At 32.6% G+C, this 27,104-nt stretch overlaps 1 protein-coding gene across 1 annotated transcript; it reads right to left on the bottom strand.

Annotated features, from left to right (window-relative positions):
- Window positions 1-3,237: 3,237 nt before the first annotated feature.
- On the bottom strand, window positions 3,238-6,630 carry LOC121125429 (uncharacterized). Its single transcript, XM_071891375.1, has 3 exons — window positions 6,029-6,630; window positions 3,837-5,434; window positions 3,238-3,695 (listed from the first exon to the last, which is right to left on the bottom strand). Exons 1-3 carry the CDS (start codon window positions 6,628-6,630, stop codon window positions 3,238-3,240), a joined length of 2,658 nt encoding a protein of 885 aa, XP_071747476.1.
- Between the last annotated feature and the right edge of the window lie 20,474 nt (window positions 6,631-27,104).

Here is a 27,104-nt window from a genome sequence, read left to right as displayed (position 1 = left end):
GGCTATTATATAATAATATAAATTAATGGCTACGCTTTTAATAGATTATTATTGTATTGCTTACCAATATTCTATTAAATAAAATACAATGTAGATTTAAATATTACAAAATATGTTTTAAAAACGGTGAAGAAATAATATATAACGGTGATAGTCTGATGACATAAGAGATGTATAGAAATTGGTAAGATTGACGTATTTGGCTAACTACCTGATGATTTCGGATCTTTTTTAATTATAAGTCCTTTTCAAATCGTTGTAGTGTATATTTACTTTCGTTTTTCTTACTATACTAACAATTTAATGCGTTTTATTTTAATCAATCTTATATATATACAAAAATAAACTTTTTAATTTTCCTCCTCCTCCGCCGCTCTTTGCTAACTAGCAACAGTTTTTGTTATCTTCTCTATCTACGGTTAAAGATTAAAAGGGAAGAGGAAATTGCATTAGCCAATTAATTCGTCTTGGATGAACACTTATAAGAATTCAATCTGTTCAATAATTATGATATACGTGGATATGAGATATATGAGGATATGGAGTTTATATATATACTTTATTCTACACGCGGAGAATAGAGAATGACTCTCATATTAATATACACAAAATACACACGGAATATTTGTACATAGGTCACCAAACCTATAGCTATGAATATATATAACATCCCCTTTTCCCCCCAGGAGAATGATTACAAAATATAAATCTAAGTTATATGAAATGAAATCCGCTTGTTCCCTTCTGTTGAATCCAAACGGATGAATCTTTTATTACGATGCCAAAGACGACCATTTTTCATACGTATGAGATATCGCCTTTGAGATTCCTGTGTTTCAATTGTACCTAGATCGGTCCATCTTTTGGTTATATGATCTTGTATCCGAACGGATTCACCGATCTTCAATACGGATAACTTCTTCCCATCTCCTTTTTTTTAAATTGGGTTTGGAACCTTACAAAGTGCTTGGCTTCTCTTTTGATGGAATTCAGGTAGCATAGGTATAATAGATCTAGTACTACGACCGAAGACGATTTTAGTTGGACTTAATCCATCTTCTATTCTCGGAGTATTTCTCATTTCTAAAATTCCAAGATTGATTTTTGACTGATCTATCTTATTTCCATTCATAGTTTTCTTTACTAAATATTTTAACTTCTTCACACAAGCTTCAGCCAATCCATTGGATTGTGGGTTATGTGGAGAAGAACATCGCCATTCAACTCCCCAAAAGGATAAAAATTCTTGAAATTCCCTGGACGAGAAGTTTGTTTCCCCATCTGATTCTAAAACTTCAGGTATACCATAAACAGTTGATAATATTGTAGAGAAAAACGCGTGCAAGGAGAAGGAGGGGAAAAAGACATATGGTATCATTGTTTAAAATACTGATGTGATTATCATCTGCCTGCTTTATTATGATTTTTGAGGGTATAATGAATGTATTTATTAGCAAAATGTTTAATGAAGATATACTACGTATAATTGACTTCGACGTTTTTTATCCGTCACAGTAGATTTGAAAACGTCACACTCCGTGAAATTGTAATTCATTATGAACCTTATTCTCAGAATAATAGCTAATGAAACGACAAAGTAGAGTATTTGAAATATATTTGAAGCTCAAAGTTTAAAAAAGAAGGCTTTAACTAAATATAATCTACATACTAAAAAATAAACCATTAAACATTTAAGTTAAATATACAAAATTAAACAATTAAAATCATATAACTATTAATAATAATAAATTATAAATACAGAATATTGAAATAATAGATTGATCCAGATAATTTTTTCTTGTTCTAACATCGGAATTCAGTTAAATATGTCATAACTTTAGGTTGCAATACACAAGCGAGACGTTGAGTTTAATCAAAAAGATAATCACCCCTCTTCTTCATGTGGAAGTTGCTATATACAATTGTGCACAGGATAGATATATCTCTACCGATGAGATCTAACTAATTATTATTAATAAAGTAAATGTCAAAATCATAAAATTAGACAATAAATATATTAATAAAAAAATGTTAGAAATAAATTCATCGTAAAGATTTAGAGCAAAAGCTAATTATGTAGTAATGTCCGGCGATATTACTCCCTATTAAGAGCATCAAAAAGATATTTTCCCCGTTATTTCTGCTTATATAACAACATAATATTATCATGAAGGATTTACACAATTGTTAATTATAATGCAACACCCAATGTAACTACCCTCGTTGTTGTGACCAACCGTTTCTGTCCTTTTATGAGTTTTCTGAACACCTTTTCTTGGAGCCCATCAACCATAGCTAAGCCTTAAGTGATAAAAAGTAATATTTATTGACTATGTAATATTGGAAAACCTAATTATCATACCCAAGTCTTAAAGCGAAGTAAGTAGTCTCAGACAAACTAGTTGCAAACCATCCAAAGCTACTACCCCCGTTGTTGTGACCATTTAAGCAGTTGTTTTTGCCCTTTACTGAGTTGTGTATCATAATTCTTGATATGTTTAGCTAAAATAGAATCATATTTTATGGTTAGATTTAAAAAAAATTGAATACTTACTGTGAGATAGTACAAAATTCAGAGTTCCATTTCGATATTCGTAAATACTTTTTACTGATAACTTGATCGTCATTTGGTGTGGATGACTCAAAACATTTTTATATGTATTTCTATAAATGACATCAGTAACAACATCCTCCATTAATTTAATGATGGTTCCTCGGGAAGGGATAGGTTTACCCTGTATTTCTCCAGATATTTTTTGAACGTAGATGATTAGCAATGGATAAGGTTATATTACATGCAATAAGCATCGTTGTGAGATCAAAGTTAAAGTCTGACTTGATGTATTCATCGTTAAATTGATTTTATAGATGAATATCCATACTCTAGTTATGAGATGAGGATAATGAGTGGCGTGTAATTCTAGACAAGGGACTAAAGGTACATTTATATCGACAAATCCGACAAACCATCTGTTTCTCATCCGGTAAGTATTTTCAAAATTCCTAGGCCTCCATTTTCAGAAATCCAGACAGAAGGCGACGTTATTTTAGTCATTTTATTCAGTTCCCTATCGACTATCTCCATTTAATATTATTATATTAATACTGAATAATAAAGGCGGGAATGATAACGTTCATGATTGATAGAAGAAGATGTATATTATTTAATCAATGATGCCATAAGTATTCCTTCTCTTCTCCTCGCACGCTTTTCTATTCTTACCAAAATTATCACCCTTAACCATAATCAATGAAGAATCTCTCAATTACTTTCTTAATCACTCTTGATGTGCATCCACTATGCTCAAAATAATGTAAAGCAGGATATCCAGAAAGTCTATCTACATAAACCAAGAAATTATTTCCACTTACAGAAAATATATCCACAGCTACTGCTTGAAATGGTCTCGTCATTTTAGGTCCTTTAATTTGAGTCTCCATTAATAAACTAGGTAATAACTTCTGGCATTCCTCACACTTTCTCACCATATCTTCGATGTCTATATCTATTCCCGGCCAATAAATTATCTCTCTGGCACGCTGCTTAGTCTTCACTATGCCTTGATGAGATACATGCAGGTTTTCCAATATTTCTTTCCGAGCTACTCTTGGTATAACAATTCTTTTATTATTGACGATAATCAAACCTTCATAAATCGATAGACTATCTCTCAAATTCCAGTAGAGTTTTAATTCTTCAGGGAGATTTTTGATATTATTTCCAAAACCGTCTTTAATAAAATTTATCAATTTTAGATAATTAACATCTTCTTGTGCTTGGTCTCTCAATTTTCTTAATCTTCGATCCTTGATCTGATCCGTTTGAATTTTTTTACCACATACAGCTCTTATTAATATTCTTCTTGCAACCTCATTCGTATGCACATCCTCCAATATGTCGTCCTTCCTCGGATTCCAGTATGGATTTCTTGACAAATTATCAGCTGCTAACATTTTTCTTCCTGGTTTCCAAGCAACAGTGAAGTTATAACGCATTTGCGTCCTTTCTTTGATTTCTTTTTGTCTTGGATTCTCAATTTCGTCCAAAGTTTTCTTGTTGAGGATATTTACAATTGCTTGATGATCTGTTTCAATATGAAAATGAGGTAATCCTTGAAGATAAACATTTAATTTTTTGGTTGCCCAATATATGGCCATCATCTCAAGCGTTGTCATTCCATAATTCTGTTCTGCTGCACTCAACCATCTAGAATTTGCTTCAATAAGATGCCATTTTCCTTCATTGTCTTCTTGTCTTAAGATATACCCAAGACTTTTTTTCTTAGAAGCATCAGTCTCTAAAACAGTTTTTCTATTCGGCATGAAGTGACTCTTTTGAGGTAATTTAACCAAAGACTTCTTGACATCTTCAAATATGTCATCTTGTTCTTTAGTCCATATGTACTCATTCTTGTTGGATAATAAAGGTCTCAATGTGACAGATAAGTTGGCTATTTCCTTTGAAAATCCGCTCATTTGATTGACCATTCCCATGAACGATCTCAACTCAGTTCTGTTTTGAGGAGCTGGTATTTTTGAAAGAGCTTCTGTTTTTCTGGGATCGATATTAATTCCATGTTCTCCGACGATATAACCAATATACTCAACCTTTGGCTTAGCAAATTGAAATTTTTCTTTATTGAGTGATATTCCAAACTTCCTACTTCGATCAAGAAATTCCTTGACACTTTTAACATGATGCTCAAATGTCTCATCATATTTTAAAATATCATCAACCAACTTCTTTGTATTTGGCAATTCCCCATAAGCTTGGTCCATCATAAGATTGAATACGTCACTTGTTGCATTTAATCCCATTGGCCATCTTTTAAACTTGAATCTTCCCCACGGAGTTATGAACGTTGTTAAGTCTTGGCTCTCATAATGTAAAGGGATCTGCCAATATCCTTTAATTGCATCAAACGTGGAAAAGTACTTATTTCCAGGTTTAATGTTTGAAATTATCTCCTTAGGATTAGTCATAGGATGTATAGGTCTTTTCACAAACTTATTTAATTTTGTTAGATCCACTGTTAGTCTAACCTTACCATTTTTCTTCCCCACCACAACCATAGGGTGACACCATTCCGTAGGTTTATTTCCTAGCGGCTCAATTATTCCTTTTTTCAACAATTCTTCCAATTCCTTCTTCGTAGCTTCTCTATAAGCAAAGGGAATCGCCCTTGCTGTGTACATTTTCCAAGTTTCTGCTCCTTCCATTAAAGATATTTTTATCGGTGCGCATTTCATCTTTCTTAATGGTTGATTTCCATCAATTAATACATCAGGATACTCCTCCACAAGCTTGTCTCTCATGGTTTTAATTTCTTCATCGGAAATATATTTCATTTCCTTGATTCCACGAGCACTAGGTTCTCTGGCTCTTTTCCATTTACCTCGCTCAATTTGACTTGGATAATCTTCCGGTAAAATCCTTAATTTTTTACACAATACCCACGACATTAGAAATTTAACATTTTCCTTTACTATTATAATCTCTTCTTTAATTTCCTCATTTCCAAACCTACATTTAAAATTATGGATCCTAGTTGATTAAAAGTAGCTCCAGTAGCTCCATTTAAACGAGAATCTGAAGGTCTATTTAAATGTCTAAGTGGTATTCCAATTTCTTGTAAAAAAATTCATCCGCAATAGATACCTCACTACCAGAATCCGGAATTGCATAACTATAATTGCATAAGTATGTTCCATCCAGAGATTTTAATCGAACTTGTATTGCTGGTGAGGGACTAAATGTGGTCACGTTTCTTACCGTGACTCTTCTGTTTCTTGCAATTCCATTTTTACAGGCCTTTGAATCTTTAAAATGACCAATTCTTTTACAATTCCTACATTCCTGTTTCCAAGCAGGACATTTATTTATAATATGGTCTCTTGAGCAGAATATACAATCCATTATTTCATTTTTCTTTCAGGAGGATTTTTCCTAAAACTATTTTTGTTTCGACTAAGGCTTTGATCCCTGAATTTTCCTCTTGTTATCTTGTTGACTTTTGCAGAATTTAACTTTTCGTCATCCCTCTTCGACATTTCCTCAGCTCTACATCTATCAATAACTTTTTGAAGTGTACATTCTTTTTCTTCTATGGCCATAAGTTTTTTCCTCGTTTCTTCATCCCGAAGTCCCACAATTAATTTAACTTTGATATTTTCTTCGAAACAGTCTTTATTACCACATCTTTCATTTAATTCGGCACGATTTGCAGTTCGGGTTACTTCTACATATAAGTCTTTTTGATATAAGGAATGGAATTTAACCTTATCAAGAATGATTTTATATTGAGAGCGAAAATATTTCCTCAATTCTTCTAAAATTTTAGGAATGGATAACACTGTGTTTTCTTTAATCCCAATTGAGACTCTTAATTTCTCCCTCATTTCTATATCCATGAATGATCTTAAATTCGCTAGCTGTTTTGCGTGAGAGTAGCTATCAACTCCTGCTAGTTGCCTGTAATCTTCAAAACTGGGTTTCCATTCAATAAACTCATTCAAATCCATGCTTCCTCTCAATAGTTCCGGTTCCTTATATACAATTTTTCGGTATACTTTACACTCTCCATCCTTTGAAGGCAGATGCTGATGCTCCTTGCCAGCTAATTCCTCCATTTTTTTTCGTGAGTTCCTTCATAATTTCTTCATCCATGCGATCTCTTTCTTCCATGAACGTCAAGATATCCTCTTGTTGTTCCTTTGTTTCAGACTTCAACTCCATTAATTTTAAAATATCCTCTAAGATGTGTAAATTTCTACTAATTCCATTCTGTTTGAACGCTTCAGTTCATTAATGCTCCTTGTGACATGACCTTTGTATGCCTTAACTTTTGATTTTATAAAGTCAAACTTCTTACTTTTAAGTTCTTCCATTATGTTTCTTAAGATTGGTTCTGGTTTATCGACTGCGCCATATGATATACGTGGATATGAGATATATGAGGATATGGAGTTTATATATATACTTTATTCTACACGCGGAGAATACAGAATGACTCTCATATTAATATATTATTATACACAAAATACACACGGAACATTTATACATAGGTTACCAAACCTATAGCTATGAATATATATAACAATAATTTTTCAGGTAGTAACATGAAGGGGAGATTACATTAACCAATAAATTCGTCTTGGGCTGTTGCTGCAATTCAAATAAACACTTATTGCTGCAATTCGATTGAATACTTACAAGAATTTCATCTGTTCAATAAAGCCAAATAGTGGCATATTATAACTAATTTGACACATTAATTTGGTAATATTTTGAAGTATCTATGGCCCATATGAACTGGATATTACGCAGGATACTAAATTATTTGGAGGTAAAGTAGTTTTAAAGTTGTTTTGTGGTTAATAAATGTATTAAGGGATCTTTACATTAGGCAAGTTAGAAGTTGGTAAGTAAATTGCCATGGGGTTGAACAGGGTTTAATTTACAAATATTATTAGAATCATCTTTTTATTCGTGATTAAGAAAAAACATTCACAAAAAAATTTAAAAAAAATTAATTAAAAATTTGGTTTATCTAGATACTGAGAGGATTGTTACGTAGTTATCTGACGATTGTTTACTGTTACTAGTTGTTTGATATCTTTGCAATTTGTTGGGTTGTCTTCCAAGTATGCGTAACTGTGGGATTATCACTGTACACAATACCTGTTTAGGAGATATTCTGACAAACATAACCTTTTTTTTCTTATCAAACCCAGGAGGCTACAAAAAAAATGCGTTTTGGTTTTTCTATTATTGTTCTAGAATAAATTAGGTACTTTTACATTCGATTCACATAGACAAACATAAGTTTTAAATAACATTATATATTTGACAGCATTTTATGTCCAAATGTGTGCCCCCCACCCCATCTGTCCGTGAAACGTACAGGCTCATACTAGTACACATTAGATATTTTGATAAATAAATTCAAATGGAACATCAATTTTATCCAAAAAATAACCAGAAAGTTAATTTCATTTATTTATCTAGAGCTAATTTTCATTATCAAACAAACATCTATAATTATAAGTATATGTAAGTCTCATTTTTGAGTGTCCGCAAAATATCTTATAATTAAATTTAATATATCTCAAAATGATACATCGCCCTTTGGAACACCTGGTATTTTTAATCTTTCACACTAAAGAATACATATATCAACTATTATATTTCTATTTTTATCGTTCTATATATTTTTATCTAATAGATTGTATACACCCTTTTAGAATATATATTTCCATAATCTTTCTTTTGAGTCGATAAGACATCATGGATCAAATCAATTTTAGTGCATTAGCGTAATAGTTCTTAAAATAGATAAACTTTATTAATAAGTTAAAAGAGCACAAAAAATTATGAATCTTATATGACTTGAAATGATTTAAATTGCAGTAATACAAAAAATTGACAGAAAACATTTTATTTAAGTATGAAAAATGTTCATATCTTATAAAATAAACAAAACAAATAATGGAAAATGGAAATCTAAGAGGTTCCTATCCGCATGCAGGAAAATAACTTCTCCTAAGAGCGTTGTCCATTGAGCTAGGTAGTTACATGAGTTTTTTGGCTGTTTTTGGGAACTTGAACAGTGTTTTTTATTTATTTTTTAAAGCTGTTATAATTATTATAGTGTTTGTGCTCATGAATGAAAGGAAGTAACGTTGATGATTTGTTCGATTAAGAGTAGAAATGAGATTGAAAACGGACTAATTTCGTACATTGTCACTGCAATTAATTTTCTTCATCTCACAGATAAAATTAATGACACGTCATGACGAAATAAGCTGCTCTACTCTCAAACATTATTTAAATTGTCAGGTTTACTATGTTCCTTTTTTTTTTTTTTTCAAAACAAAAAATACTTACGATTTAAAACCCTATTTTTTTAAAAATGCTATTGTGAAATGACTTTTCTTGTAGATAAATTATGTGTCCTTCATTTTTTTCCTAAAAATAAAAAGCATTTTTTAAATAAAATTGTTGGCAATATTTATCGACTAACAATTTTTTTAGAGAATAATGATTTATTTTATTTTTAAATGATGTTTTTTCAGGACATGTCAAACCTTAGTACAAATGAACCCAATTTTCCGGCTGAAATAAATTCTTTTCCAAATTCCATAATAATCCATTATGTAAGACCCCCCCTGCGGTACCGACCACAAAATTGCTGATTGATTGTGCCCAATTTGTTAAATTAAACAGTCCCTATGGGGACTGTTTAATGTTCGATACGACTTGTCTGCAGATGTACCGCACAAGTACCGCAGCACAACTCAAAAGGATTTTTAAAGATAATTATCACCCTAATCCTTATAAAATGTGAAATATTTAAGCTCAAAACAAAGTTCATATCACAACAAAACTATGCACGGGAGTAATTTAAATTTATGACAGAACCTTTACTTTCTGTTAGTGTTTAACATGTGATATACCGTCAGTTTTGAATGGAATGAAGGTGCCCTAGTACCTATTCTTGTACATCAATCATTCCTATTACGAGTATAATATTAAATGTATTTACTGCATGGTGTATAAAAAGAAAAAAGAGACTAAGAAAATTCTTTAAGATTGATGTTGTAGTACAGCTCCATCATTCAAAACATTTTGATGCCTTAATGCGCATCATTTATTATATTGATTTCAATAACACATCATTTGCAAAGTATAAATTGTAAATATACAGATTCCTCACTATGTAATTAACGTTTAATTTAATAAATTACATATCATCAATTATAGTATAAACAAAAAAAATATTTTTTTTATATTAAACTATTTTCAATAAAATAAGGCAGACAAGATATTGTAAAAAATAATAGTGAAATTTAATCTTAATCGGGTATTTATTTACTTGCTTTATTGTAAACTTTAAATAATCGGAACATAACCAATATTTGTTCAGCAACCTTTTTAATTGAATGTTTATATAATAAGTAAATACCTTAAGTTTTTAGCAGGCCCGTTTTGTTTTTGGAATTTGTAATCAGAGGAAGGAATTTTCTTTTCTTTAGAAGTTGTCATTATTATTTAATTCTTGAGCAGTGAATATCTTTCCCTAAATAGATTTAATTACATATATTCAAAACCTGATTGAACATTCGTGTATACTCATAAAAGACAGAGTGTAACTCTAAGGATTTTTTAGTAGATTCACAATTGTATGTCCTTGTTGAACTCTGAATAAAATTGGGGATTGACAACGGAGTAATTCTAGAAAATTTCCATGTACATTTCCTTTTCTCCTTCCTCCCTCTTGTCACAGCTGATTGTAGCTGAACTAATAAAAGTTCATGAGCATTATTCTTGGACTATTTCAAAATATTCATCACTCTTTTTTTTAACATTCCCATTGTACATAGGATTTTCATCACAATTCAGAATAATTCCACACCACGGTATGGGAAATCTGCAGTGTATGAAACCGCGTTATGCTAGGACACAATGTACCTATATACGAGGTCCGCTTAAAAAAACCCGTTATTTTCTAATCTTGAATTCAATTCACATTCGATTCTCAAACTTATCTATTTATTATGTTGTTACACAAGTTTAAGGTGTTTGCATAGTTACATTGTCTTTGACAGATTAAAAGGTTAGACGTCTTTTGGTGTGCTTTATAATATTCTATTATTGAAATATATGGAAAGAAAAATCAGTTTTAGATGAAGATTCTTTAAAACTATAGAGTGATTTTTTATTTTACAAGTTTTGAACAGTTGTTTATTCTCTCCAGTTTGATAACTATTTATAAATCATAAATATTCCTGGCCATCAAATGGACTGGGTGATTAGCAGCAAGCTTGGCCCAATGAATGCCTCGGCTAGGTTCCTAATCCAGCAGTATCAAACACAGTTCAGCCACCTCACCGTAATCTGCCCTTGGACTTTTTTCTTAGGAAATTGCTTATAACCTTTATTGCCTTTTTCTTTAACTGTTCCAAATCTTTTTCAACTTCCACCAAAATTATTGAGCTACCTTATCCAGCTTATTCCACACTTCTTTGAATTTTCTAAACATTGTACTATCAGGATTCTTAACCTTACCAAAGATAGTATTTACGTTTTTGCGACAGTTTCTGTTCTTTCAATAATAAAACAATTTATTATGCTAAATCATATGAACATAGAAAACTTTCAAGAAGCGGCAATTAAAGGAAAAAAGTATCTTCAAGAAGGACCAAGATATCTCAAGAAGAAAAGGCATAAGCCCTTCATAATAACAATAAGTCGTTTATAACTCAGAACATTACTGAATAACAGGTTAATAGTCTTATTGATACAAGATCGATACAAATACGTAGGCTGCTACTTCTATTTCTGGTTTCAAGGAAGCTGTACTTTGTCAGCTCAATATGCTGTATCCAGTTGATAAGTTTATATTTACAAGTATCCACTTATAATAACGTTTTGTTATTTATACGGGATTTGGGTATTTTATAGTGATTTGAAATATTATTTCCAGTAAAAAGAATGAATTATATCATGAACACGTTCTTGCAATAATTTTTCATAACATTTAACCCAGGTTATCCAGGCAACCGTCCATACCGGGTGTAGAAAAAGTGCTGAGACCTGCCTCTACGTCGTCATTAAAATACTCATAATTGATCAGGATGATGTACATACAATTTTTTTAAATAATATTTTTTACTCAACAGTACGTATTAATTATAAATCTGGCCACCCTCAATATTAGCCTCCAAACTTCCCTGGAACCTCTTGAACACATTGGCAACGTAGTCCTTTTTTATGATCTTCCACTACTAGTTAACGGAGGTCTTCATGACATCAATATTCGGGTAGCTGACTTTGCAGGGCTTCTTCTTAATTTGCCACCAAATAGAGTAATCCATTGGATTCAGATCCGGTCTCTGAGGGGGACAAAGTCTCTTGGACCAGAAGTTCATTTTACCAACCATCCACTCTAGTACAATATTAGCAGAATGGGTCACAGCTCTGTCCTGCTGAAATACGTACGTGGGCCTTGTTGGACTTCTTCATAGTCTTGGTGATCTATGGTACCACATTTTTCTTCAACATCATCAAGTAGTCGGCCCTGGGAAACCGATATCCAACAGAAACCCAAATTGGATGTATTTTTTCTCCAGTTGATACCACAACCCCAAACATTATCACAGAGGCAGGATATTTGGTCTTGGTGACTGTCCTGATGCTGTTGTAAGCCTTGCCAAAGTATACCACCAGGCCATTTTGCTTGTTGTAGACGGTAAAGATCTTTTCATCATATATAAAAATTACTCGGTTGCTCTTGTGCTTCAGAACATTCAAGTATTGTCAACATCACTGAAGACGGAGCTTTTTTTGACATTGGGAAAGGAGTGGCCTCTCAATTATTCTAATCAGCCTTCCTCTAGCATTTTGATGGTCTTACCCACAGTAGACTGATGCTCCTTTTTATCTTGGTATACTCTAACATCTCCCTTGTTGGATTCACCTTAAAGGCATCCATGATATTTTCAGGCTTCACTTTTGTGGGTTTTCTACTCTCGGGGTTGTCCTTAAGGTTGTCCCAATCAGCCAAACGATTTCTGACGCGACACACAGTAGCCTTGCTGACGTTTATGGACCTCATGATGTCCTAGGTAGTTATCCCGACGAGGATAAAATTGCCTATGATGGCTCTTCTTACCTCCATCGCGACATATAGAGAATTTTTAATTTTTGTTTACAACATGTACAGAAATTAAAGGTGTAAAAATCTAAGCTATTCAAAAATAGTCGGAACTTTAAAATTTAATCAACAAAACCTATTCAAAACTGTATTTTTAGAAAGTATCATTATTATTTTTTTACACCCGGTATACACTGTATATAGTCTGCAATTGAGATTGTAGGTGATTTTATTGAATGAAATAAATCAGAATTCATTAAGCTCTAAAAAAATTGGTTTTAATTGCGTTACAAAAAATCATTTTCCTGATACAGATCACATGTGCACCCTATTTATAGTGCTCCCGGATATATATTATGTAACTATACACTATAAAAAAGAGTATAAAAACAACATGCGACTATTGCTTAACAACGAGCTTTGAGCGCCTGCAACATCTGCGTATGCACAAATATGGCGTTGTTTGTTGTTTTGGGGAGAAGCCAATGTTGTGTGTCATTCAAAAAAAAAATATATCAATCAACGAAGTATTTATTCTACAATCGTAGACAAGGTAAGGTGTCATTGTTGCGATCTGCGCCGTACGAGACAATTATGAAGTTGCAAATTTCTTAAGCCTGGACATGTCCTTTGTTTGTATAGTTAGGAAGGAACTAGAAGAGGTGGTTTTAAATTAACAGCAAAGCAAACTGATCACAAGAAGTGGGAAGATTGCCAGATGGATCTGGATTTCATTGCAAATTTGTAAAAAAAATCATTACAGATGAGTCATTCAAATCGACGAGGTCCATGGCTTGGGATCTCAACTGTTCCAATAGAGTGATTGGGAAATGTGTGGCAGATGATTATTTATTTAATTTTACACCCAACAAGAAAAAAAAAGAGAAACGAAATAAAAAAAGTCAAAATCTTAATGAGTAACATCTTAATGTAATAGTTTTTAATTGGAGGTCATGGAGTTTTGGTGCTAATAAATGGAAGCTTTGAGTGCTTCGAGATTTGATCGACCAGCCTCGATATGCAGCGAGAAGGAAAAGTCGAGACAGTTGGCATCTTTCGAGTATGGGAGGCCAAATTTTGTTTTCGGTCAGAATGGAATGTTGGTATCCAAAAAAGACTTTGTAACCTTAACTGTGTGTTCTGGTGAACCATCTTTTGAAGATTGGATTGATAGGAATACAGTCATTAATTCACTTCTTGACGTTGTAAACATTCTGTATGCATGCCTAAATCAAGTTTCAGATCTCTATTGGGTGGATTCTGCAAGAAGTGGAGAAGCAATGTCCATTCTTTTGTCTCTTTGTGAGGCTTTTTTCAGATTAATTGTGTTAATTTTTTGTGTACGGGGTGTATCAGTTAGTGGGAGGAATTAGGAACTATTCTCATGTGTTTTTTTTATTAGTATTTTTTTTTTCCAGACCAATACCACTGGTAAATAATTAATGGATAAAAATAGAACATATACAATCAAGAATGTACACACACTATAAGTTGATTAAAGTCCGTTAAAACAAATAAAAACCACACTAGGAATAATAAAATATATATAAATACAATTGATATATTCGAGGTTTCGTCGATTTCTAAAAGATTGTTCCGATAAATTAATCAGTCAAATAATTGTATAAATAAACAATAGCAAAACTTATAAAAACCCACGTCGCATGAATCTAAATACTTTCCCGAGTAAAGGACTTCAAAGAGCCACATTTTGACTTTCTGTTAAGACACCGTATAGTAGTTCGTGCTGGGTTGGTGCTTTATATAATCTTTGGCACCCCTTGAAGTAGTGCTTCCATGACTGCATCTCATTACAGTGACAACAGAGACCCACTCATGGTGAAATACTCTCTGCGTGAATTTGAGTCCCGATACTATTTTGTACTTCGTATACCTTTGTTTCGCTATTATTATAGAGTCCCATATTGTTTTATATATTATTTGGTCTTTCCTTTCTCTATTGCAGCCATTATAAAAATGTGGAGTTGATCTGGACTTGGATCTTGCAGACGTAATCTTTTTGTGATGGAGCAATTAGGAACATTCATGGCTTTAGGTCATATGGTCAGGCTGAATTGTAATTTTTCGATTGATTGTGTTAATTTTTTTGTAGGGGGTGTCAATACACACAGCTTGCCAGCTGATGGGAGGAATTATCAATTACTCTAAAAAAAAATCTTATTCCTCTATTTTATAAGAGTTTCAACTACACACCCTGTATCTATTAATGTATGTTTGAATATTTAAAGAAAGGGATTTTTGATCTAAAAAATTACAACATAATCATAATAATGAAATTTCGCTGGCGTTCTACATGGAGAACTGTATATAGTACTCCCTGATTTATATCATATACCTATACAGTGTTTAAAAAATAAAGTATAATATACAGGGAGTACCATATAATATTGATCTCTCATAAATATCGTAATTTATATTACGTTGAGTCTGCTCATGCAAAACGGAGAATAACAACAATGATGGTTACAAGATGGTTAAAGAAGTATCCCAACAGTATTTATTCACAACGATTTGTATATAACTCCTTGGAAATACACTAGATGAGTCTACATTGAGCCTAACTACTTCAATTCAGTGTCTATTGTGTACGTGAGTCGTTACAACAGAAAAACAGGCAATTCTACAGTGTGGTACAGATAACATCGTGCAGATGAAGCTTAGCCTTTTACAGGGTAATGGACTTCTGCAGGGTCTCCACAGACGAATAATACTTGCCACCAGTGTCTATATAATAAGTTAATAAAAAAAAGAGTGAACCTTAGCATTGAATAGTATGCAAGGAAACAAGTGACGTCAGTGGACAAGAAGAGATTGAAATTCAATATATAATCTTCCAATAATATGTCAATTATATTGAATATAATTAGATGTATGCAATTTACATCTAGTATTGAGTAATAATAAACCTGGTGGGAAATAGTAACCATCATTATTATATTAATAGTTAATACTTTTTATTCCAAAATTTGTTGGTGTCATCCAATTTAAAAAGAAGGTGTGATATTGCCTATACCAATCTTCTTCACTCCAACGACAATATCCCTTCTTCGCTCGTCAAAAGATCCAAATATTCATGAAATGTAGGTTTATAGATGTAAAAATGTATAGTATATGTTTATCAGGAAAAAGGTAACATACTTAGCTAGGGAGACACAAATTTCTACTTTTTTATTCCTCTTATTTTTGGAGTATAATATATTCTTTTATTTTTAATCCTTAAAACTTTTGTTAAAAATCATTCAATCATCAAGATTAATAAGTAAATTGGCCAATTGGTTTTAGTTTCCTTATTCTGTTGGAAGCAATATCCAGCTGTAGTTTTTTATTTAATGATGAAATTCTTATACCGGGCCGTGCAAAATTATTTACCAATGATGTGAATATACTTTTTAAGAGGTTTTGTGGCAACCAATCTGATTGTTTCGTATTTTTACTGTTAAAATAAACCAAAAATCCTTCCTGTGAGAGCGTAACAACTTCCACACGTGAGACCATGTCCAATCAGGAAACAAAGAGGATCGAAATTGCAGCGCTCCTCCGAGCGGGAGTGCCTCATAACAACATTAAGGAACAGGTTGGGGCCTCGTTGAAGACAGTTTACAACGTTTCCAAACGCTTGGAGGCTGGGGGTGATCCCAAGCATTCCCCTGGGGCTGGCAGGAAGCCCACTGTCTCAACAAGGCAAGTAAAGGCAGTGCTCCAGAGGACACCCAACAGGTCCATTGCCGACATGGCCAGAAAGATGGCAACGTCGACATCAACTGTTTCAAGGGTATTGAAAAGGGCTGGAGGAAAGTCCCTGAGGCGTACTGAACTCCCTCTGCTAACTGAACGTCAGCGAGAAGTCAGACTTGAGCGTGGCAAGAAAATCTTGAATGATATCAAGAGCTCATCTGGACGCATCATCATTTTTTCAGATGAGAAAACTTTTACGGTCGATCCTGTTTTCAACAGGCAAAATGACCGTGTTGTGAGCTTTGTGAGATGTTTGGAGATCTTGCTTCGGTGAATGTTGGGTCTCGGGAACAGAAGGCCATAAAGCCGGTATGGTTCTCCACTGGCTCAGATTAACAGCGGAGGATTATGTGAAGATTCTGGCGTCCAAGGTCCTTCCGTGGATCAAATCCATAATCTGCAACTCTTCTTGGGGTTTTCAACAAGATGGAGCACCCACCCACGCTTCCGAGAAAGCTCAGGAGTGGTTCAAGGACAACATGAACTTTTGGCCAAGGGCTAGTCCTCAGAGCCCAGATCTGAACCCACTAGACTTCTCTATCTAGGCGCACGTGGAGACCAAGGCCTGCAAAAAACGACACAAGAACATAAATGCCTTAAAGGCTGCTGTCAACAAGGCCTGGGCCTCCATGGACGCCGATTACATCCAGCAAGTCTGTGGCAGCTTCAGACGTCGCCTGACCAGTGTCATTGAGTCAAATGGTGGCTACATTGATTAAATTTGATCACAAACTATTTTATTATTCTAAAAATGTATGAATAAATTGTTTCTCGAGTCATTCCAAATGTCATTATTGTCGTTGATATGTTCTGAACAAAAATCAGTAAATAATTCTGCACGGCCCGGTATATGTCCTTACTCCAGCGAAATTCATTATCATAGCTTCAACCATTGAGGATATTTATCTTTAAAGATATTGTAAAATCTTTCGATGGGCCTTTCATTTTGATCAATTTTATAGCAATGAAAGTTAATAAATAACTTTGCTAAGCCTTTGCAAATTCGAAGAACTTCTGAAGGGACTAGAGTCCCCCCCTCCTCCTTTGATATATGCATAACCTATGACGAAGAAGGGGAAGGTTCTTTTTTTTCTCCAATCTCAGAATAACACTTTTTGAACTTTGACGTAATCCATCCAGCCACATACGATAGTCCTTCCGTACTTTTGTCGAAGTTTGAACCGATAAATTTAGTTAATTCTGTGATTTCAGAATCATCCAAATTTTCCTAATCATTTGACAGCAAGACCTGATCGTCAATATCCCTACCATGAGGATGGTTATCCGTAGAATATTCAATTCCCTGAACAACTTCTTCATTTATAAATTTATTTGTTTCACAGAAGATCTATATTTAATTCATAAATAATAATTAATATAATATTTGAAGATTATTACGATATTTATGTAGTGAATTTCAATATCTTCTTCCCCCAATGACGTCACTTCTTTCCTTTTATGCTATTCATTGCTAAGGTTCACTCTTTTTTTTTTTTTTTTTTTGTATTGCTCAGAGCTTATTATATAGATCTTGCTTATCACAGGCCTCATGTGCAGAACTCCTCAGGCCTGGGCTGTTTACAGGCAAAAAATACGGGCTCAAAAAGTGAGGAAATTTTTCATCCTGTACTTTTTTGGGCTTGTGGGCTGGTACGCTGTCTTGTTAGAAGGTGTAATCTCTTCCTTGTGCTACTCCATCCCCAGGGAGTTTAAATTAAAAGTGCAAAACCATGGGGCCAAGAAGCAGATCTAATTATGAATGCAAATGCCATTATATGTATCTTAAAAATAACATTAAAAATTATGGTCCTTCCCCCATCTAGTTCGTTCGTCATAAGCGTTTAAACATTTCCCATTTATCTGGAACACCCTGTATTATGCTGTACAACGCAAATATGAGTGGTAATAATTGGTTCTTGTATGTTTAAAAGGTACAGGGCTGCTGTTTTTATAAGAAAGTTGGAATCTTTAACAACGATAAACAAGTGCTACAAGTTAAACTCAAGAGTTGTTTTTAATCACTTAATGGTTATGAAGGCCCAAGACCATGCCTTAGCACAGTTCTAGATCATAGCTCCTTTGCACTATAATAGATGGAAACATGATCGATTTTACGTACCTGAGACATAGTTTAGACGTGTTATTGTCTGCTACTTTTTTAGGGATGTTTTATTTGCAAATAAGATGAGGGCATTTTAGGAAAGAGCATCATTTCGGACTTGAGGACAGTTTGATATTGACACTCTGTTGAAGTGGTTTGGTTATATTAATTTATGGGGGTATACTGTTAAGTAAAAAGGGATATTATTACAGTAGTTTATTGAAAATATTAACTTTGGCAGTTTAAGAAAAATTACTATTCTATGATAGATTGATAATTTACATAAATTATTAGAGTATCACGCTAAAAAAAGAAGAATCTTTCAATCTGAAAAACTTAAGTTAATTGAGGAGTTGCGTGTTTATTTATGTGTATTAAGTTGCATTACATTTTATGCAGTCATTTTGTATATACTATCTTGTATATAATATAATAAAAAAGTAACTCAATAGGTGAAGAAGTGAAGAATTATTCCTAAGTGCAAGAACCTAATCACTGCAATTAGTTACATATCATGGCGCAGTCGGAATTACTGATAATTACAGCTAAGAATCCTTAAAAACTTTAATTTAAAAAAATATTAAGTGGATTTTAAGTAATCAAAATTGACAAGTGAAAATAGCTGCACGAGGTGATACCTAAGGAAGGGATCACCTAGTAAGAAGGCTCAAGTAACCAGAGCTGTTAATAGCATAAACAGTTTGTGTAAGTCCCTATTAGCACGGAAAACATCTTAAAGTAAATTATTCCTAGATGAAGCAAGGATTCGTTTTCGAAAAGTCTATGAATCATTGGAGGATTATTATATGGAATTGATGAACATAGATCCACGTCAAACAGATGAATACAATACCCAATTGGAGGAATATTATACAAAATATCAAGAGACGCTGGCAAAGCTTTTAGATAATGTGTCCTTCAATGAGCAACCAGCTGAACCAACTTTAAATAAACCACCCGAACCTTCTAGTAGTATTATCCATATTGACAACTCTTCACTATCTTTTAATTTAACAAAGGATCATAATCCACATAAATTAGCTGAATGGGTCAAAAGTTTCAAGAGTTGCTAAACTCAAAATTCAACTGATAAATTTCCCCTGCCTGTTCAACATGCTCACTTCTACAAGAATTGATGCTAGTCTTAAAGAAAAATGTAAAGATTTCTATTAAAAAAATTGTTTATGGACCATTTGTTAACTTTGCTGGTTATTCCGTTTCTGGTGAAGGTGTAAAACCAAATGAAGACAAGCTCGAGCATATACGTAAATTTTCAATACCAAAAAATATATCAAGTGTAAGATCTTTAATGGGGCTTATCAATCAACTCGGACACTTCGTTCCGGATTTGGCCCACATGAAAACTAATGTAAGATCATTGCTGAAGAAAGATTGTTAATTTTTATGGCTAGAAGACCACACAGAGTCTTTTGAACAAGTAAAAAAAGCCTTGCTTAGTTCAAGGCTAATTGCCAGTTATTTTAATCCCGAGTTGTCTACTCAATTGTTAACAGATGCTTCACGTTTGAATGGAATAGGATTTGCTCTAGTACAACGAGATAACGACAACTGCTTAAAACTAATTCAATGTGGACCAAGAAGCTTAACTTCAACGGAATCCAGATATTCTACAGTGGAACTTGAGTGTTTGGCGGTGCAATGGGCAGTTGCTCGTTGTAAGTATTACTTATAAGGTTCACCTAAATTTCTTATTCTTAGTGATCATCGTCCACTTGTTGGTTTGTTCAAAAAAAGAATTATGGATATCCCAAATAAACACCTACAACGTTTCATGGAGAAATCAACTGATTACAACTTCGAATTGGAATGGGTTCTAGGTAAATCTTATGAGATAGCGGATGCTTTGTCAAGAGCTCCGGTATTTGACCCACCTGAGGAGTCGGATGAGGAATTTGAGGATAACACAGTGTTATGTAACAAAATTTAATAATCTATTAGTCTTCAACTTTCATTATTGTAAAGAAGTCGAGAAAACAAAACAAAAGCGATCATTTTTTTTTTTTTTGTAAAAGTTGTGACGTAAGCCTTTATCTGCAGTGTTTTATGCATATCAAACGGAAAAAAACAAAATAATATTAATATTTTTCAGATTAATATGTTCAATTAAGTACACATAATTCCAATTTCTTTCATGTTTGAATAGAAAATACAGAAAAACAAATATTATTCGTTTACAGGAATTATTCCAGCGTTTACTTTTAAGTACAGGGCCAGAATGTTTATATGCAGGGCTGTAGGTGATATTTTTTTTTATTATATATATTTAGATACAAAAGAGTAGCATATTAAAGTTTTGAGGCTGAAATTCAAATGTAAGGGTTTGTTGGAAGTAATGGTTTGAACAGAGGAAGGAATATCCCTTTCCAACAGATAACTTTGTAAATTCAGATCAGGAATTTTGATTTAGTTTTAAAATGTTCATTGAAGCTTCTTTATATACTAATGTAATGTTTCCTGAAGATGGCGTGCGAGATTATTTCCAAAATATAATATAATTTAAATTCAAACTATTTAGAGTGGCAACAAAAAACTTAGATAATTATTAAAGTAAATACTTTAATAAGTATGTTCTGGATCATTTTAATTAGTATTTCCCATAAGATAGTCCTCCACAAAAACATAACTTGATACGGCCATTTTACAGCCACAGCTTATCATCTGTCGTCTACATGGACGATGCACTTATCGAACTTTCATGTGACAGATTTCAATTCTAAAACAATTAAATAATTCTAGATTTCCGTGATCATGAGTACCCACTGCTGGTCAAAGAAGCTTTTGACTTACTTATACAATTTAGCTCAAACTTATTTATGTGAGGAGGCCTATTTCATATTTACTTACATAAAAAATAGCAAGTGCTCCATTAAAATCAGAACAATGTGAATTTTATTAATTAATAATATAATTGCAATTAAATTAATACTATACATTATGTGCTTGAGCTCTCTTAATCATTAATATAGTCGCCCTTAGAGGCAATTATGGCATTCAAGCAGCGACAGAAGTCCTAATACCCACTGCAGACGCCCAGTTGCTTTGAGTGCAGCATTTGAAATTCATCGATCATGTTGAATTGTAATTTTCCTGACATGTACGTACACCAGAGAGCTCAGATTTGTTTTGGTTCTAACTATTTGTTTCTGCTTGAATATATCGAAATATGAATTAATTTTAAACCCTCAACCTTCATTGATTATTGAATTAGTAAGTGTTCCAATTTCAATGAACCACCCATTAAGTACATAATGTGTTTTAACATGGTGGATGATCTTTGACTTGCTGTGTCCAAAATTAAACCAAGAATAGACTTGCTTTGCTCAATGCACCGTGTACATCCGTCACATTAGGACCTTGATTCGTTTATAAGCCTATTTGCACATCCACAGACTGTAATGTTTTTTTGTTTGTGAGTATCAATTTTGACTTTATTTTCGGCAAAAAGAGAATTGACGTTATATAAATTATTCCATGTACTGCATCTATTGCTGATTCTATATTTATAATATATCCGATTATTTCGTAGTTGTATTTTTATTTATTCAATAAATATAGGATTGAAATCTTTATTTTTGATAAATATAGTCAAATAACATATACTATTTGTCCTTAGGTTCATTTTTGCATAAGATACACACCAAATTTTAAATGCATCTCTGAATCAGAGGTGTGGGGGTAAGAGATTGTCTAACAATATACTTTAAGGGTCGAGCTCAAAAAAGTTTGACAAAGGGGAAGTGTCCCTCAACTACGAAGATTTCGGTGGGCGGCAATTTGATATATTTATCCACTCAAAAAATAAAAATAAAAACTATGACGAAAATCCAGGGTTTTATATTTAATAAGACTAAAATAGATTTAAAAATAAATAAAAATAACTTGAAAGTTCCAAGTATACAGTGGAGAAAATAAGTATTTAATCCCTTCCCGATTTTGTAAGTTTGTCCACTGACAAAGAGAAGAAAGGAATATTTTAATTTTAATGGTAGGATTATTTTAAAAGGGAAGACTTTATGTGAATAACAAAAAAAGTTTATAGAGGAAGAAAAATGCTGAGTATAACCTTAAAAATATCTTTTTTCTAAAAAAGGACGACTGAAAAAAGAAATCTATATAATTATTTTTTTGGGGTTTTTTTTTTACATATAAGAAAATTCGATTTTCTGGAGTATAAGTAAGTGATTTACGTCCCCCTGAGTTCTTGGTATCCTAACTCTCCAGAATTGAAACTTTTAGACTATTTTGTCTGGGGAAATGTTGAACAGCTCTCCAATGAAAGTACCACAAGATCCCTGAGTGCTGGTATAAGTAGGTAATTCCAGACTTTACCCAGTGCGACGTTGTGAAATTTGGTCCAAGCTAACAGCGATTTTATTGATAGAATGTCAAATTTATGTTATAATGTTAATTTTTGAGTAAATTAAAAAAATATATTTTTTATAAGACACATTTAGATGAACAAACATTTCAATCTAAATTCCTGTACAGAGCATAGATACCTCCCGGGGGTCCATTGAAATATAAATACTTATTAATTCAATAATGTATTAAGGTTGAGTGACTGAAATTAATTCATATATCGATATATTATAGCATAAGCAATTAGTTACAAAACAAAACATACCTGAGATCCTTAGCTTACATACAAGACGAGAAAAAGATACTTGAACGTCATAGACGAATTTCCATTCGTGTACTCCAAGCCGTTGGCTGTCTCTAGGATCCACTGTCTACGCCATCAGCAAGTCCGGAACGTTTGACAGGAAGAAGAGCTCTGTCAAAAAGCCAAACTGGACCCAGAGGAGTTAATAAACATCCCAGGCCAATCTTCTCAAGTCCATGAGGGCCCATGTAAGATATCTCGGGACTTAACACCCGACGGTTTATAGAGCCTTCCAAAAAGTGCGTGAAAAGAACCTTATGAGGGTGGAGAGGCCACTTTCGACGCAATAATGAAAAAAAAAAAACATATCCTCTGTAACAAAACTATTTTGAATGAGTCTTTTAAACTCTTTTTAACACTTTTGACCCCCTAAACCCCTGATACACATCCCATTACAACATTTGGGTGCATGTTAAGGGGAAGCCCTGCAGTGTCCGTCATCCAGCCACTGAAGCCCTCAAATGCGCTGTCAGCCAGTGCTGATACGCTATGACAGAGGACTACATCTGCAGTGGGTATCAGGTGTTCCACCACCGTCTGAAAGCCATCATTTCCGCTAATGGCAGCTACATTAATGATTAAGAGAGTTTAGACACACATCTATTTATAGTATTCTTATTTTTAAATTCTATTGTTAATAAATAAATTATATCTTTTTGAAGTTTAAAATTCAAAGTGTTTAGTTTTAAATTGGCAGTATCCCTTGAGGAGGGAGATGTCTTCCTCGGGTTAACCAATAAATACCGACAATTTAATATTATTTATATTAATATAAATAAAAATTTTGTCACAACAGTATTGGAAATAATTCATATTTTTCTATTGTATCTTGATGGAAATATTTCTTTATTGATTTGTTTTCTTAAACTAGTAATAAATAGTTAAATACTAAACTATTCCATGTTTGATGAAATGGATTGAATGCTTTATTAGATATATAAGTGCGTGTGAATCTCTAAAAGACAACCTATTCATTACATCTTAACGTGTAATAAAAACAATGATAAAAGATTCCAACAAATATCATTAATAAATAATAATGAAAATCTGGCAACAACTCCATTAATTTCGTAGCTATTTCTTTACTTATTAAGTATGCATATATATTTATTCAATTAATGGAATTAAACACCGACAAAGGAATTGATATGAATATTAGTTTTATAAATTTAATGATGTTTTATCCGGACTCTCATTCTAAATAGTACATTGGATTGTATTAATATAAAGAGTTGTAATATTAATACATATTATTTGATAAATACGGCTAAAGATAATTATTACAAATAAAGTTATAGATTCATATATGAACAGTACTTATTTATGATAATATCATTTTAAATTGAATTGATATATACAATAGTATAATAATAAAACAATTTCGCGCAAATGTCCCAATTGTTTCTTTGGCAAAATTTACTATCGGCAAATGTAATTACATTTGGCAAATTATACATCGGTGAAATGTCTGTACGGTAAATTGTCCTTGCACAAAAATGCTTTGTCCAATTCTCCTAGAATTGAGTAAATCCGTCCACGATTAGAAAGGCAAAAATTATTATCTGGACCGAGCCTCAACACTATAAGTATTAGTAAAACCAAGTTAATAGACGGTTAATAACTCCGACCAATGCTTCAAATTTGTAAAAAGTAGTGATAGGAGCATTCAAAAACAAATCTTTAATATTTTATTAATAGTTAAAAAATGCAATTTTGACGTCAGGGGCGTGCACAGGATTATATTCGAAAGAGTTTTGGGAATTTTTTTTTAAAAACTTTAATAAAAATAGTATATTAACAGCATATAATATTAAAAATTATATGATTAATAGCAACAGTTAGTGTTGAGATTTGGTCCAGCACCGAATCGGTTCGGTCTTATGTTATTTTTTCTTGACCGAGTTGGACTGATTTTTCGGTCTTACCCATTGAATCGATTTTTGCCGGTCTCATATATTATAAACTCAACAACCGTTATTGAATTTTTTTTTAATCTCAAAAGTACGCAATATATACCATTGCTAAGCCCAAGGGTATTTCTTAATTCATTAAGATCCGAAGAAGTGGACTTCCATGTTCTCCAATAGTTTGGACCAAAGGAAGATAGAGGGAATCAAAGGAGGATACTTCTAACTTGATCATCCATCTCAATAGATGTTTGTATTCAGAATTACGTATTCCAAAAGAGATGACGGGATTAAAATTCATCCCATCCATCTCTGTCAATACATCCTATAACGTCATTGTACTTGAAAATACATATGATGTCATTTTATAAACAATTTATCCGTAAAATCGGTCTAGACCGATTTTTTTGGGACAGAACTAAACCAAATATTTTCTTTAGACCGATTTTAACCGAATTTTTCTATGAGAACGGTCAAGATCTAGCTTTTTTGTTGGACCGACCTAATTCCGTCCAACAAATAATATAACTGTATGAGACTGATATAGGATTTCCAGACCGAGACCCAACACTAGTAACAATATAAACACTTTCATGCCACTATTAAGTAAGCGTGCTGTAAGTCAAATATCAGTCGGAAAAGCGTTATGGTATAAAATTGTATTTCTATTAACCTTGAGCATTGCATTTTAAACTAAAGTATAAATTTAGCAAAAAAAAAATTAATATTTTAATTCAATAAGAATATAGGTAAAAAATTAGGAAAATGGAAGATGACGTTTTCTTTCTAATTGCAACCTGAAGATGATTTTTATTTACCAAATCTGACATCATAAGCTCTTTTATTCTTAAAATAATACCAAAAAGTATAAAGAAATCACTACTGTGTTAAAGACGAAGAGTGACAATGATGACTTGTTGCAGAGATATAAGTGTAAGTCCCCGTTGGACCTGAGTAAAATTGAGGATCTACCTCCGAGTCATTCTTGCTTATATCCTTGCAAGATACGGAGTGAGTTTTCTGTTTATTTCCTCATTACATAGCTGCTAGCAGCGAATCTAATAAAAAGCCCTGAAGGCGAAGGTGCTCTTCCCCAAAACATGATTCAAATAGGACATGAACAAACTAAAAATATATATATTATCCGTTTGTGGCTCGTTGTTTTGACAGATATGTTTTTTAAAAAGTGACGCATGCTGAGAAGAATTTTCAGAGGGGCCAATATGTAGTCATCATAGAGATAAAATACAAAGAGTAATAATACATAAGACGAGAAACAAAATAGACATTTTACTAAAACAATCCAAAGCGTAGTATTTCCTGCTGTAAGCTCCAACAATTTTATCATCTTAGTAATGCATAAAATATCGATTTTAAGAAAAATACTTAGGTCTCGCAATTTATTAATAATCGTGTCCTTGATTCATCTCCTGAATCAAACCATATATTCACATTAATTAAATATATTTCAAAATATTATGCAGGCATAAAATTATATCTTGTGGGAAAACGTGAAAGTGACAGGTGTCAAGGGACCAAAGTTTCGAGCTTACTCACGAACGTTATTCAATTGAAGAATTAAGAATTAATTATTTATTATTAAATTGAATTATAGTAAGAATGATCTCCCAAATCCATGATTAATATTTGAAAAAAAAAAAAAAAATGCAATTATATTTGAATGTAAAAATTGAAATAAATGTTAATATACTTTATAAAATAATCTGTTCAAAAATATTTTATTAAACATAGCCATCTCTAAATTCATATTGTTATGGTAATAAAATATTAAAACTAAAATAGAAATTCCTTTAATAAAATGTATTTAAAGCGACCACTAAGTTTTTAACACACCTAACTATTACAATTCCAACTACTTCATCACATCATCATCACTCTATGTCTATAAGATGTTGTGCCACTTTGTAGCTTATTTTTTAGACAGATTTTTTGAAGAAAATGACGCATTTTGAGAAGTCATATATACATATATTTTTGTG

Source organism: Lepeophtheirus salmonis, chromosome 10 (assembly GCF_016086655.4).
Source record: "Lepeophtheirus salmonis chromosome 10, UVic_Lsal_1.4, whole genome shotgun sequence".
Taxonomy (NCBI): domain Eukaryota; kingdom Metazoa; phylum Arthropoda; class Copepoda; order Siphonostomatoida; family Caligidae; genus Lepeophtheirus; species Lepeophtheirus salmonis.
Note: the sequence above shows the minus strand (reverse complement) of the source record. Positions and strands in the feature narration are given on the sequence as shown.